Consider the following 15,195-nt stretch of genomic DNA (forward strand, 5'->3'; position numbering starts at 1 on the left):
GCCAGTCATTAATCTGAAGATTTAATACATCATTTTATTGGGATGAGATCACAGTCTCTACACAAATGCTATGTAAACAAGTTACTGAATATTTTTCATCTCATGGAATTGTACACAACGTTTTATACAAACACCCTACCTTCTCTCAAATGCTGGGCTTACATGTTTATCAGCTAGGGCCTTTTGAGGTATGCGGTCAGGCGACAGCCCGATGAGGGTGCTCGCTGGCAGGGCCTGTGCGTCCAGTCGGCGGCCGAGGGGCAGCTGGGGCGCTCACTATTCTGGACGTCGCCAGCCTGCCACACCCCTGCTCCTTCATTACCGCCCCACTGTGCTTCAGGCGTTCTTGCCACTTGCTTATTTCCTTATGTTGAATTTTATGAGCTTCTAGAGCCTGATTTTTCCCCGACCCCTCCTAACACGGCTCCTTGGCAGGCTGAGGTGTCGCAGATCCCCGGTGTCCCCTGGGCGCCAATGGCACCTGGAAGCCCAGGATCTCCGGGAGGCCCAGGCTCGCCGGGAGCACCGTCCTGGCCATCCTTGCTGGTGCCGGGCACGCCTTGGGGTCCTTGGGACAGAGCAGAAGGGTGAGTTCAGCTGCAACCGGGACTGAAAGCAGGGGTACTTGACGTCCAGCTGCGAGCAAGCCCTGCTCTTTCATCAGCCGTGGGGGGTTGGGGAGGCCAAGGGAACAGGGCACACAAAGGCTCTCCGGGGGGCTGGCTGTTGGGAGTGCCCCGAGAAGGCCAGGCGTGGCTAGCCCCAGGCAAGGGTGCAGAGCCGTCCTGAGGACACCCGCACTCTGACTTACTCGGGTTTGGTGGGGGCTGTGTGACTGAGGAGTGGATTTGTAGTGGGCAGGGGGCCCGGGGTGGCTTTGGTGAGTGATGACAGTGGAACCATGGGGGAAGGCCTGGGTGTGAGGGAAGAGGGAGTCAACTGCCTAAGTCGGGGTGTCAGAGCCATTCACTGAGATGAGGTGACAAAGTCCAGAATGGTGTGGTCATGGCACAGCTGGGAGGCTGCTGTCCACCAGCAAGCGCAACACAGATGCTGTTCAAAGCCACACAGGTGGAGAGATGCAGCTGGGGGCCCGGGACACCTGCGCATTGGGACACCAGGTAGAGGCAGAGCTAGGTCAGCAAAGGAGAAAGCCCAGGAGCGTGGGGCACCCAGAGAGCAGTGTGAGTGCATGGAGGGGAGGACAGGGCTCCAGGGCAACCAGGGAAAGGTGGGAGCGGGAGCCTTCTCACCTGGGCACACACATCCTTGGAGCCTAAGGCCTCCTGGTTTTGAGAAGGCACCAGGCTAAGGCAGGGGCAGGAAGGGGATGGCCTTTGCCAGGGATCCTGGCGCGCCTCCCTCCGTGACAAAGCATTTATTTTTGACATTAGAAATGGAAACATTCGCCGGGCGCGGTGGCTCAAGCCTGTAATCCCAGCACTTTGGGAGGCCGAGGCGGGCGGATCACAAGGTCAGGAGATCGAGACCACAGTGAAACCCCGTCTCTACTAAAAATACAAAAAAAAATTAGCCGGGCGCGGTGGCGGGCGCCTGTAGTCCTAGCTACTCAGGAGGCTGAGGCAGGAGAATGGCGTGAACCCAGGAGGCAGAGCTTGCAGTGAGCCGAGATCGCGCCACTGCACTCCAGCCTGGGCAACAGCGTGAGACTCCGTCTCAAAAAAAAAAAAAAAAAAAAAGAAAAAGAAATGGAAACATTCAATGGCTGCACAGGTCAATTAAGAGAAAATTCTGTCAGAATTTAACTGAAATAGATACTGAATAGCTTAAACAGAATCTAACCAAATCGACTTAGCTAAAATAGATCCAGGAGGATCTGCTTACTGATTAAACTTTTTTTTTTTTTTTTGAGACAGAGTCTCGCTCTGTCGCCAGGCTGGAGGGCAGTGGCGCGATCTCGGCTCACTGCAACCTGCAACCTCCGCCTCCTGGGTTCAAGCGATTCTCCTGTCTCAGCCTTCCAAGTATCTGGGATTACAGGCGCCCGCCACCATGCCCGGCTCATTTTTGTATTTTTAATAGAGATGGGGTTCCACTATGTTGGCCAGGCTGGTCTCAAACTTCTGACCTCAGGTTATCCGCCTGCCTCAGCCTCCGAAAGTGCTGGGATTACAGGTGTGAGCCACCGCGCCAGCCCCGATTAAACTTTTATGTATTACAGTGGTTACTGAGACAATTCCTAATCTTGCCTCTGAGATTGCTTTGCCAAGAGAAGAGGAAAAGAGACCCATTCGTAACCCAAGCACACCCCACATAAAGCTACAAGATGGCGGAAGAGATGCCACCCAGTGAGGCCGTGCTGGCCGTGCACTCGTACCTTGGGGCCCCTGGTCTCCGTCAGGCCCGTCCAGCCCTGCTCCTGCCACGCCTTTGTCTCCTCTGTCACCCTGGCTTCCTGTCACGAGGTGTGGACACGGACACATGGTTAGAGTATCTGTTGCAGCCACAGCACAGCGGTGTCTGATCGACTTTTGTAATAAACAGGGTTCCCGCTTTTTACCGAAGTACAGACGTCACACACACAGGGCTTGACGGGGTCCGACAAGAGGGACCCACCTGTACACAGTCTTGCGCCGCAGGACGGCTGCAGGTCAACGACCCGCCGTATAGGTGATGGTGGTCCCATAAGATTATCATACCCAATTTTCACCATACCTCTCCCGTGTTTGGATGTGTTTAACACAGATACCCACCACTGTGTTAGAACTGCCCACAGGACCCAGCACAGTAACAGGCTGTGCAGGTCTCCAGCCATAAGCCCCAGCTCTGGCACACGGCCCAGGGGTGAGGGAGGCCGGGCTTGCGCAAGTGAACTCAGATGTTCCCACAGCGAAACCGCCCAGTGGCACAGCCGTCAGAACATATGCCTGCTGCTGAGCCCTGCATGGCTGAACGACCTCGCGGACCTCCGGCAGGCAATTTGAATGGGATTTTAGTTTTGTTCAAAATATTTATGCCTATTAAGCAGTTATTTATTAATATTTTATAATCCTATTTTAAATGATTTTCAACCCATGGGTCATCTAAGGGCATTTTCACGTCCCTCTAATTGCGTCATTCAAATCTTACATCTGTGTTTTGCTGGGTGAGGAGAGGGGTGTGTTACCATCTATTTTTTTTTTTTTTTTTGAGGCAGGATCTCTCTCTGTTGCCCAGGCTGGAGTGCAGTGTTGTGATCATAGCTCACTGCAGCCTCAACCTCCTGGACTCAAGGGATCCTCCTACCTCAGCCTCCTGAGTAGCTGGGATTACAGGCATGCCACCATGCCCGGCTAATTTTATAGAGATTGGGTCTCACTGTATTGCCTCAGCTGGTCTTGAACTTCTGGCCTCAAGACATCCTCTCGCCTTGGCCTCCCAAAGTGCTGGGATTCCAGGCCGAGCCACCACGCCCAGCCGTGTCAATCCTGGCTTTGTGCGCCCGGAAGCCACGAGGCTGGATGCATACAGGTCGCTCTAGGATTTGCTCCCGGTAAAGTGAGCCTTTGTCAGCGCAGGGATCCCGTAAGGCAGGCAGCATCACACAGCCGGTCTGTTTCGTCTGATGGTCATTGCAGCGGCACCAACTCTGTTTTGCTTGGTGTTTGTGTGTGTGTTTCAATCCTGCAATCCTGCTACCTTCTGAAATTGATGAGCACAGGTGTGATTGGCGGTGCCAACGTTGAGGCAGTCACTGCCCATCTGCACATCACGCACGGCCACGGGCGGGAGCGGTGCCCATGGCCTGGGAACTCGGGTGGGCCTCCCCAGCGGGGCAGCGGGCTTCAGTGGCCCCTGGTGCCCAGTGTGTCTGGCGTGACTGGCCCGACGCCGCGGGCTGACCTACTGTGCCCTGGGGCAGAAGGCGGTCCTGCTGGTGCTCCTTTTCCAGGGAGGGGGCTCGAGGCACAGCAGTAACAGAGGCTTCTGAGCGAGGACCTGCAGTGGGTCCAAGCGTGCATTTATATTCACATTCAGTTCCCATGGTCAGCTCTGGGCATCGTGCCAGCTTCACTGACCATGGCCCGAGGCACCAAGCACCTCTCCAGGGAGCGGCTCCTGCCGCAGACGTGCCCATCTTCACAGGGCACAAAAGTGCAGCCGTCCCAGAGGCCGGCCAGGACGGTCAGGACGGTCAGGCACACGGGTCAGTGTGGTCTCTGCTCACTAATTCCACCACACCACTCTCTGAGAATCGGTAATGGTCATTAATGTGCTTTTTGAATTTTCTTTTCTTTTTTCTTTTGAGACGAAGTCTTGCTCTGTTGCCCAGGCTGGAGTGTAGTGGTGTGATCTCGGCTCACTGCAACCTCCACCTCCTGGGTTCAAGCGATTCTCCTGCCTCAGCCTCCTGAGTAGCTGGGATTACAGGCACGCGCCACCACGTCCAGCTAATTTTTGTATTTTTAGTAGAGATGCGGTTTCACCATGTTGGTCAGGCTGGTCTCGAACTCCTGGCCTCAGGTGATCCACCCACCTCGGCCTCCCAAAGTGCTGGGATTACAGGCGTGAGCCACTGCACCTGGCCTGAATTTTATTTTCAAAGTCTTGAAGGAGTTCAGGTCCCTATCTGGAGAAAATCTTATGTGGTCTCTTTTTGAAGATTGCAGTCCCTCATGTGGCATAAGACTAGCCTAGATGGCCTGAGAAAGTCATAACTTAAAGAAGTTTCCAGGAAAACAGGAAGTTATTTGATAATTTGGACATATGGACAACAAAATGAATTTGACACTCAAGTGCTGAAAATCTTCAATCTCAGTATCTTTAAAATAAGTGAAATAATATCACTAACTATGGAACACGACCACCTTGCTAAATAGTTCAATTTCATCTCAGAGATGAAGACAAACTCGCAGAGTTAAGTTTCCTTTAGAAACATTTTTCTTAAGCTATTTTTGGGAAGCAGGACGTTATCTGGTCCGGAAGGTGGGATCCACTGGAATCGTGAGCTTTAAATCCTTTACTTGGGCTGAAGGGCAGCTGACCGGATGTTGCAGATGGAAGGCGTCTTGACATTTTAAAATTCTGGTAAGGGTTCGTGTCCAACAGTTAACACAATTGTGTGTCTTCCATGCCTCCAGACCTCCCCAGTTTACACCTGGGTACCTCAAAGCCTTTCTGGCAAGTCAATACTGCCAGCCATGCACACTGCACAGCCGCGTGGAGGATCAGCGAATGTCAGTGATTTTCGTCTTGTTTCTAAATTAAAGCTTTCTGTGTTCTTCATAGCCCTTAATATGGAGACAACTTTGAATTTCGTATGTTTGCCTTTTGCAACAGAAATTTTTTTTTTTTTTTTTTTTTTTTTGAGGCGGAGTCTCGCTCTGTCGCCCAGGTTGGAGTGCAGTGGCGCGATCTCGGCTCACTGCAAGCTCCGCCTCCCGGGTTCCCGCCATTCTCCTGCCTCAGCCTCCCGAGTAGCTGGGACTACAGGCGCCGCCACCATGCCCGGCTAATTTTTTTGTATTTTTAGTGGAGACGGGGTTTCATTGTGTTAGCCAGGATGGTCTCGATCTCCTGACCTCGTGATCCGCCCGTCTCGGCCTCCCAAAGTGCTGGGATTACAGGCTTGAGCCACCGCGCCCGGCCTGCAACAGAAATTTTCACATGCTGCCAGTTTTCATGAAGGTGCATCTTGTCAATATAAATGCAACTCTTATTTATTCATTCCTCACATTTTATTTTTTTGAGACAGAGTTTCGCTCTTTTTGCCCATGCCAGAATGCAATGGCGTGATCTAAGCTCACTGCAACCTCCGCCTTCCAGGTTCAAGTGATTCTCCTGCCTCAGCCTCCCGAGTAGCTGGGATTACAGGTGCATGCCACCACATCCGGCTAATTTTGTATTTTTAGTAGAGACGGGGTTTTACCACGTTGGCCAGGCTGGTCTTGAACTCCTGACTTCCAGTAATCCACCTGCCTTGGCCTCCCAAAGTGCTGGGATTACAGGCGTGAGCCACTGCACCTGGCCATTCCTCACTTTTTTTTTTTCTTTTATGGAGATGGAGTCTCGCTCTGTTGCCCAAGCTGGAGTGCAATGGTACAAACTCAGCTCACTGCAACCCCTGCCTCCAGGGTTCAAGAGATTCTCCTACCTCAGCCTCCTGAGTAGCTGGGATTACAGGCGTGTGCCACCATGCCCGGCTAATTTTTGTATTTTTAGTAGAGATGGGGTTTCACCATGTTGGTCAGGCTGGTCTGGAACTCCTGACCTTGTGATCTGCCCACCTTGGCCTCTGAAAGTGCTGGGATTCCAGGCGGGAGCCACTGCCCGGCCTTCGCCACAGTTTTAATCAACCTCTCCCTGCCAAATATTGTTCTAATGGTATTTGAGAAAAACATCACATTTTAAAAATGTTCCAGTTCCCACAGGATTACTAAGGCGTTAACTGCGCTAGGCCCCAAAATATGAGGGGCCCCTGCCTTCGGGCATTACCACTGAAGGCGCTTGGCAGGCACCAGAAGCAGCGCCTACTAACAAGTTAGTCTCAGGGATTTTTACAGCAGGGTGACCATGTCGTGGGGTCGACCACTCACCTCTGGGCCCGGGGTCTCCCAGCTCCCCAGTGGGACCGCGGTATCCGGGGGGTCCTCGAGCGCCAGGGTGACCAATGGAGCCTGGGGGTCCTGGGGGTCCAGGGGGGCCAGCTGGACCGGGCCGGCCAATGGACCCCGGTGCCAAAGGCTTCCTCAGGTGCGTGGCTAACTGTGCAATTTGTTCTTTGGGAAAACAAGGGTGCAGGCGTTTACTTGAGAGAGGATCATCAAAAGTATCGTTATGTGAAGCATGAAATATCTGCACAGAGCTGCCTTCCAGAAGGACGTTTTCCTTCCGATTGATGGAAAACGGTTTCACTGCTTCGGGGTGATGAAGGCCGGAGCTAGAAAGGACCCCCAACCCCTTGGAGCCTGAGAAGCCTGAGAATGGGAAGGTGAAGGAAGTGCCCTCGGGGGCGTTTGGGGACCTGCCCTGCCAGCCACAGGGGCACACTCCGCTATTCTTGTACCCATCGCATTCAGTAGACTTTAGGGCGTCTGCTGCGTGCCGGGCATCTGGTTGAATCCGGGGCTGGAGAGTGGGCCATCCTCTGGTGCAGAGGATGGGCAGACGCCAAGGCGGACGTGGACCCCCAAGGGCTAAGAGGCAGGGTGAGTGCTAGCGGCTCAGTCTGGCTGGAAAGTGGTGGCGCGAAGGCTGTGTGTAGCACCAGGCACGGGAACCCCAGGTGGGGACAGGCCCTGCTGCAGCCGTGCGTGTATCTGACTTACCGCTGATCAGCCCCCCACACAGCTCCCTGATGCGCTGCTCGCTGGCCTCCTTCCCCTGGAATTCACCCCACACATTCGTCAGCATGGGGGTGGCAGCCTCTGTAAGGCATTCCCACCATCACCCCGCAAAGTAACTTCCTTCAGGAAAAAACACGATCTCAATCCTGTGAAAGCTGGAAAAGCGACGTACCGGAACGCCCGGCTTCCCCGTGATGCCAGGAACACCCTGGACGCCCTGGAGGCCCAGAGGACCGGGGGGCCCGGGGACACCCTGAACGCCGCTGGTGCCATTGGGACCCTGGATGCCTTTAGGGCCCAGCTCCCCTCGACTGCCAGACTGCAGAGAAACAGAGGAAGGCGGGTCAGGGGCGAGCCCAGGAGCCCAGAGCCACCCTGACATGCTCTTTTCCTGGCCGGCACTGAGCCATCTTGCCCAGCCTTGACCAGAGCAAGCTTTTTTACAATCTCGGATCTGGGCAGTACCCTGCAGGGCCGCCTGGTTGCCCAGCAGTGGGCAGGAAGCCAGCAGGCACCCACGGATTGTGTCGTCGGAACAGTGGCCGGGCACTCACCTCTCCCTTGGGTCCGACCGGGCCGCTGGCACCCTGAGGAGAGAAGAGTTGTGTGTTTTAACTAAGTGTGTATTGTTGGGTGGGTGGGAAGTAGCCAGTCGAGGATAAAATAAATCAAGTCATCCACACACCTGCTATTAGACTACATCCAAATATTGACAGTGGTTCCTTCCTTCTGTCTTCTATATACATTTTTTATATTGCTGTGATTGTGTTGATTGATTGAAGCTTTTTAAAAATTTACTTTCCCGGGAAGAGTGACTTTGGTAGCTGTGCGGTACTGTCTCCTACACACGCTTACTTCATTTCCATTCCTTTTTCTTACTAACATGCCTAATGATAGGCTGAACCTCTCTGCCCTAAAACCCTGGGACCCCCTCCAGCCGGGTCCTCAGAAATGACTGGCCGCAGGTGCGTCAACACATAGTCGGCTGGGCTGAGTGTCTCCTCCAAAACACATGCTGGAATTGAAGGGCCACTGCGATGCTGTTAAGAGGTGGGGCTTGGCCGGGTGCGGTGGCTCAAGCCTGTAATCCCAGCACTTTGGTAGGCCGAGATGGGCGGATCACAAGGTCAGGAGATCGAGACCATCCTGACTAACATGGTGAAACCCCGTCTCTACCAAAAAAATACAAAAAAAAACTAGCCGGGCGAGGTGGCGGCGCCTGTAGTCCCAGCTACTCAGGAGGCTGAGGCAGGAGAATGGCGTCAACCCGGGAGGCGGAGCTTGCAGTGAGCTAAGATCTGGCCACTGCACTCCAGCCTGGGTGACAGAGCGAGACTCCATTTCAAAAAAAATAAAAAGAGGTGGGGCCTTTAAGAGGTGATTAGGTTTAAGGGCTCTGCTCTCCGGAGTAGACTAACGCCATTGTCTCCACAGTGGGCTCCTCATGAAAAGGATGGGTTGGGCCCCTTCCCCCACTCTGGCACCTCCTCTCGGCCCTTCTGCCTTCTACCATGGAATCACGCAGTGGGGAGGCCCTCGATGGATGTGCCCCTTGGTCTGGGGCTTCCCAGCCTCCAGAACTAGGAGCCACATGAATCTCTTTTCCTTGTAAATTACCCAAGCTGTGGTGTTCTGTTACAGCAGCAGAAAACGGACTGACACAGCCTAACCACACATCTGAGGGACCAACCGGGCCCGGGCACCATGCCCCACTGAGGCCAGGAGGGTAGGGGTCACCTCGTACAGCTCGACTGTGTGAGTAGCTGAGAGCAAAGCCTTAGGTTTCCCGAAACGCCTGCCAGGGGCTCTGCCCCTCACCCCACAAGCAACAGTAGCCAGGTAGGGCAGCTTCTGGGATTTCCAGGGTCCATTTGTCAGGGTTGTCTACGAATTCACGAAATGGGCCAGGCGCAGTGGTTCATGCCTGTAATCCCAGTACTTTGGGAGGCCAAGGCAGGCGGATCACAAGGTCAGGAGTTTGAGACCAGCCTGACCACCACCATGGTGAAACCCCGTCTCTACTAAATACAAAAATTAGCTGGGTGTGGTGGTGGGCACCTGTAGTCCCAGCTACTCGGGAGGCTGAGGCAGGAGAATCGCTTGAACGCAGGAGGCTGAGGTTGCAGTGAGCTGAGATCCCACCACTGCACTCCAGCCTGGGGACAGAGTAAGACTCCGTCTCAAAAAAAAATTAAAAAAAGAATTCACGACATGAAACACATACAACTAAGGTCTTTTGGCCAGAGGCACAAAAAGTTTACACGGGGCTGTGGGGGTCTGCCAGAGACTGGGGTCCCTGAGGCTAGGCTGCTTCTATTTCACCCAATCACAAAGGAAAGACTTAATTACAGATTAAAAACCCTGGCCTCGGGAAAGCCAGAAAGGCCCTCCTTCCCTCGGACTCATGACTGCTCCATTTGTTACCTCCAGAAGGAGAAATCTGTCTATCAAGGGACTCAAACAAGAACCTAATTTTATGCTTCACCTGAGTTTCAGGTCTGTGGAAGTGGAGTTAAAAACCAGCTGTGGGCCTGGCACGGCAGCTCGCGCCTGTAATACCAGCACTTTGGGAGGCCAAGGCGGGTAGATCACCTGAGGTCAGGAGTTTGAGACTAGCCTGGCCGACATGGTGAAACCCCATCTCTACTAAAAATACAAAAATTAGGCCAGGCAGGGTGGCTCGCACCTGTATTCTCAGCACTTTGGAAGGCGGAAGTGGGCGGATTGCCTGAGGTCGGGAATTCGAGACCAGTCTGGCCAGCATGGTGAAACCCTGTCTCTACTAAAAATACAAAAACTAACCAGGCGTGGTGGCAGGTACCTGTAATCCCAGCTATTCAGGAAGCTGAGGCAGGAGAATCGCTTGAAGTAGGGAGGTTGCAGTGAGCTGAGATCGCGTCACTGCATTCCAGCCTGGGCAAAAGAGCGAGACTCCGTCTCAAAAACAAACAGGCCGGGCGCGGTGGCTCAAGCCTGTAATCCCAGCACTTTGGGAGGCCGAGACGGGCGGATCATGAGGTCAGGAGATCGAGACCATCCTGGCTAACACGGTGAAAACCCATCTCTACTAAAAAAAAATACAAAAAACTAGCCGGGCGCGATGGCGGGCGCCTGTAGTCCCAGCTACTCGGGAGGCTGAGGCAGGAGAATGATGTGAACCTGGGAGGCGGAGCTTGCAGTGAGCCGAGATCACACCACTGCACTCCAGCCTGGGCAGCAGAGCAAGACTCCGTCTCAAAACAAACAAACAAACAAACAAAAACCCCCAGAAAACATAAACAATTAGTCGGCTGTGGGAGGGCCTGTAATCCTGGCTACTTGGGAGGCTGGGGCAGGAAAATCGCTTGAACCAAAGAGGCAGAGGCTGCAGTAAGCCACGATCGCACCACTGTGCTCCAGCCTGGGCAACAGAGCAAAACTTCGTCTCAAAAAAAAAAACCCCAAAAAAAACAAAAACAAGAAAACAAAACAAAAACGCCGCTGTGACTGCTTCAGGCAGGTGCCACTCCACGGGGCAGAGTGTGGGAGCCCCACAGGTCTGACCTGGTCAGGTCAGGCTTCAGAGCCTCCTTGCTTTCCTGCCAGGCCCTGCCCACTTGCTAAGGGACGGCCAGTGGCCAGGGCCTCTGCCCGACCCTGCTCCATCCCCACGCTGCCCAGCAGAGCTGCAGCTCTTCCACCGAGAGCTGCAGATTTTGACCCTGTCCCCAGGACTACTCCCCGGCCACAGTGACGACCTCGCTCCCAGCTATTGGTGACAGTGAGGTTACCTAATTACTCACCAGTTCTCCTTTATCCCCAGGAAGACCGTCGGAACCTGCAATGCCCTGAAAACAATACCCCCAAAGTTAAAAGAGCTGTTCATGCATCAGTAGAGACTTCATGCCTTAAACTCCCTGCTCTCAAGCCTCTGTGGGTGTAATGTTCATCCTGAGGTCCAGGCCAAAAGCCCAGGCCCCAGGGTCTCACTGCCTTTTAATCAGCTCCAAAGGCAGCCCAGGACCCTGCCTTGGGAGACCTGCAGGCAGAGGCGGGGCCAAAAAAGGGAAGACATTTGTTTGCATAATGAGGCTTTTCTGCCAAGCAGAACCGAGCGTGGGGGTTCGATTGCCGCAGGCCCTCCAGCTGTATGGAAAGGCCGTGTGCCCAGAAGTGAGAGCAGGCACTGCAGGGGAGCCACAAAAACCACGGCCCCACTCACCCAGAGCAGGCAGTGCAGGAGGGCAGGGCAGCCACGACCACGGCCCCAGCCACCCCGACACTTTTCCAGAGAGAGAAGTGCTCGGAAGAGCAGAAATGCATTTCGAATCTGCCTGCAAAACACACACGCAGAGCCTAGCCCCTTCCCTCTGTTCATTCTCCAAAAGGACAGCAGGAAACACCTCCGTCCTTTTGAGGGTCCCTGTTGGTGCCTCCTGTACCAGAAGTAGCTTCTGTTGCACCCAGGGCCATGCAGGGACACTCTGGCCAGCCGTCTGCACCCAGGAAGGCAGCGGGGGACGCTGGGGCATGCCTGGGGGCTGGGTGCCCAGTGCTGTTGCCGCTGTCCTAAGCAGGAGTGGCAGGAGCCAGAAAGGGCGACCGACGGAGACAGCAAGAGGGGAAAGGAGGCTCAGCGTCCCGAAAACACAGCCAGGGCCAGAGCCAGGGCAGGCAGGGTCTGGGAGAAGCCGTGCAGCTTTGCCATCATTCCTTTTGCCCCGGCCTGCGCCCAGCTCACCTGGTCTCCCTTAGGGCCTGCGGTGCCTCCCGGACCCTGGGAGTGGAGAAAAGGCTCTGGATTAGAGGAATGACAAGAATCCCTAAAGTAAGCCTGCCCTGGGCCCAGGAATGGTAAACACCTCCCCACATCCCCATCTGTGCTGTACAAAGGGCTTCTGTGAACACAGCCTCCCAGACACAGGCCCATAGACCAAGCTCAGGTTCACAGCCTCTGGGCCCGACGGCTCTGTCCAGTCTCCCTTGTGGATAGTGCAGTCCCGTTAGGTTTGGCATTGTTTGTAACACCCGTGAATTCGTGCGGGTATTTTTGCACAATCGCAGGATAATTCCATCACAGTGGAGTCAAAGATGCAAAAGCTCATCTAATCACCTTCCCCTGGGATTGTGAAATTAGGACATGTCCGGGAGTTGCTATGAACCCCTTTAAAAAACGTCCACGTGCTCACATGGCCGTGTAAGTGAGAACTTGCCCAAGGGGCAGAAAAGCAGGAGGCTTTCCTGTGAGTTTAAAGCAAAAGGGAAATTCAGCCACCAGGCCCCACCCACACCTGGGACAGGCGCACTACCCGCAGGGCAAGTGCCAGCCCTGACATCTCTCGGAGGCCCTGAGGCTGCTGGCACGGCCCCCACCTGTAGAATGTCCTGCCTGGAGGCTAAAAAACAGCCCGCTATTCCCCATGGGGCAGTGGTGTCTACAGCCCTGGCCATCACCCTGGAATGACCATCACCCTGGAGGCACCGGCATCTGCAGCTGTGTCCTGGAGGCTTCTCGGGATTCACGTCTAAAAAGGGGTCTGTCTGCCGGGCAGAGGCGGCCACAGCAGGCACACGAGGTCCCCAGGGACCTGGCGGAGCGTGGCTGGGGCCTAGACCAGACCCATAGGCTCCTCCCAGTGAGCTGGGGCCCTGGGCAGGCCATGTCCCCCTTCTGCCCGGACCCCAAGGAGCCGACGCCGCAGCTGCTGCAAGCCCAGCAGGAAAAAGTCTTGACGAGGTAGAAACTGTGACTGTTGTGGTCACTTGGACTTGGTGTTCAAACCCATTTTATAGCAGCGCAATCCTCTGTCAATGGTGCCTCTGCAGACACCGCAGGCAGGAGCCGGCCTGGCTCTTGGAGCCTCAGCCTCCACACCAGTCCTGAGGAATGAGCACTGCCTGTGTGCGGGTCGCCCGCCAGGTCCCCTGCCAGGCCTCTACACAGGCAGGAGGCAGAGCCCAGGCTCCTGCAGCCACCCACCCACAAGTAACACCACATGGAAGGTCAGAGGGGCCGAAGGCGCCACAGTTGGGGCCCTGATGCCACTGCCTCCACCATGCAGGGAGACACTGCCCATGGTCAGAATTGCCACCAGGAGCTATGAGGGCCTCTCCCTGTCTGCGTCCCGGGGCACTAGGGACTGTGGTAGGGGGTGGGAGACTGTGGTAGGGGGTTGGGGACTGTGGTAGGGGGTGGGGGACTGTGGTAGGGGGTGGGGGACTGTGGCAGGGGTGGGGGACTGTGGTAGGGGGTTGGGGACTGTGGTAGGGGGTTGGGGACTGTGGTAGGGGGTGGGGGACTGTGGTAGGGGGTGGGGACTGTGGTAGGGGGTTGGGGACTGTGGTAGGGGGTGGGGGACTGTGGTAGGGGTGGAGACTGTGGTAGGGGGTGGGAGACTGTGGTAGGGGGTGGGAGACTGTGGTAGGGGGTGGGGGACTGTGGCAGGGGTGGGGACTGTGGTAGGGGGTGGAGACTGGTAGGGGGTCGGGGAATGTGGTAGGGGGTCGGGGAATGTGGTAGGGGGTGGAGACTGTGGTAGGGGGTGGGAGACTGTGGTGAGGGTGGAGACTGTGGTGAGGGTGGAGACTGTGGTAGGGGGTGGAGACTGTGGTAGGGGGTCGGGGACTGTGGTAGGGGTGGAGACTGTGGTAGGGGGTGGGGACTGTGGTAGGGTGTGGGGTTTGTGATAGGGGTGGAGACTGTGGTAGGGGGTGGAGACTGTGGTAGGGGGTGGGAGACTGTGGCAGGGGTGGGAGACTGTGGCAGGGGTGGGGACTGTGGTAGGGGGTGGAGACTGTGGTAGGGGGTCGGGGACTGTGGTAGGGGGTGGAGACTGTGGTAGGGGGTGGGAGACTGTGGTGAGGGTGGAGACTGTGGTGAGGGTGGAGACTGTGGTGAGGGTGGAGACTGTGGTAGGGGGTGGGGACTGTGGTAGGGGTGGAGACTGTGGTAGGGGGTGGGACTGTGGTGAGGGTGGAGACTGTGGTGAGGGTGGAGACTGTGGTGAGGGTGGAGACTGTGGTGAGGGTGGAGACTGTGGTAGGGGGTGGGGACTGTGGTAGGGGTGGAGACTGTGGTAGGGGGTGGGGACTGTGGTAGGGGGTGGGGGACTGTGATAGGGGGTGGGGGACTGTGGTAGGGGGTGGAGACTGTGGTAGGGGGTGCGGGACTGTGGTAGGGGGTGAGGGACTGTGGTAGGGGTGGGGACTGTGGTAGGGGTGGAGACTGTGGTAGGGGGTCGGGGACTGTGGTAGGGGGTGGAGACTGTGGTAGGGGGTGGGAGACTGTGGTGAGGGTGGAGACTGTGGTGAGGGTGGAGACTGTGGTGAGGGTGGAGACTGTGGTAGGGGGTGGGGACTGTGGTAGGGGTGGAGACTGTGGTAGGGGGGGTGGGGACTGTGGTAGGGGGTGGGGGACTGTGATAGGGGTGGAGACTGTGGTAGGGGGTGGAGACTGTGGTAGGGGGTGGGGGACTGTGGTAGGGGGTGGGGGGGACTGTGGTAGGGGTGGAGACTGTGGTAGGGGGTCGGGGACTGTGGTAGGGGGTGGAGACTGTGGTGAGGGTGGAGACTGTGGTAGGGGGTGGGGACTGTGGTAGGGGTTGGGGACTGTGGCAAGGGGTTGGGGACTGTGGTAGGGGGTGGAGACTGTGGCGAGGGTGGAGACTGTGGCGGGGGTGGGGGACTGTGGTAGGGGTGGAGACTGTGGTAGGGGGTGGAGACTGTGGTAGGGGGTGGAGACTGTGGCGGGGGTGGAGACTGTGGTAGAGGTTGGGGACTGTGGTAGGGGGTGGAGACTGTGGTAGGGGTTGGGGACTGTGGTAGGGGGTGGAGACTGTGGTAAGGGGTGGAGACTATGGTAGGGGTGGGGACTGTGGTAGGGGGTGGAGACTGTGGTAGGGGGTGGGAGATTGTGGCAGGGGGTTGGGGA

At 56.0% G+C, this 15,195-nt stretch overlaps 1 protein-coding gene across 1 annotated transcript in view; it reads right to left on the minus strand.

The window, feature by feature from the left end:
- Positions 1-14: 14 nt before the first annotated feature.
- Positions 15-15,195, minus strand: part of COL9A3 (collagen type IX alpha 3 chain) — a 32,833-nt gene continuing 17,652 nt past the window's right edge. The window contains exons 24-31 of the mRNA XM_050806927.1: positions 12,007-12,042; positions 11,069-11,113; positions 7,841-7,873; positions 7,459-7,605; positions 7,269-7,323; positions 6,537-6,719; positions 2,339-2,416; positions 15-568 (exon numbers count right to left, since the gene is read on the minus strand). Coding sequence (XP_050662884.1) covers positions 378-568; positions 2,339-2,416; positions 6,537-6,719; positions 7,269-7,323; positions 7,459-7,605; positions 7,841-7,873; positions 11,069-11,113; positions 12,007-12,042 — 768 coding nt within the window. The 3' untranslated portion in view covers positions 15-377. The remainder of the gene's footprint in view (positions 569-2,338; positions 2,417-6,536; positions 6,720-7,268; positions 7,324-7,458; positions 7,606-7,840; positions 7,874-11,068; positions 11,114-12,006; positions 12,043-15,195) is intronic.

This window comes from Macaca thibetana, chromosome 10 (genome assembly GCF_024542745.1).
Source record: "Macaca thibetana thibetana isolate TM-01 chromosome 10, ASM2454274v1, whole genome shotgun sequence".
In the NCBI taxonomy this organism is placed as follows: domain Eukaryota; kingdom Metazoa; phylum Chordata; class Mammalia; order Primates; family Cercopithecidae; genus Macaca; species Macaca thibetana.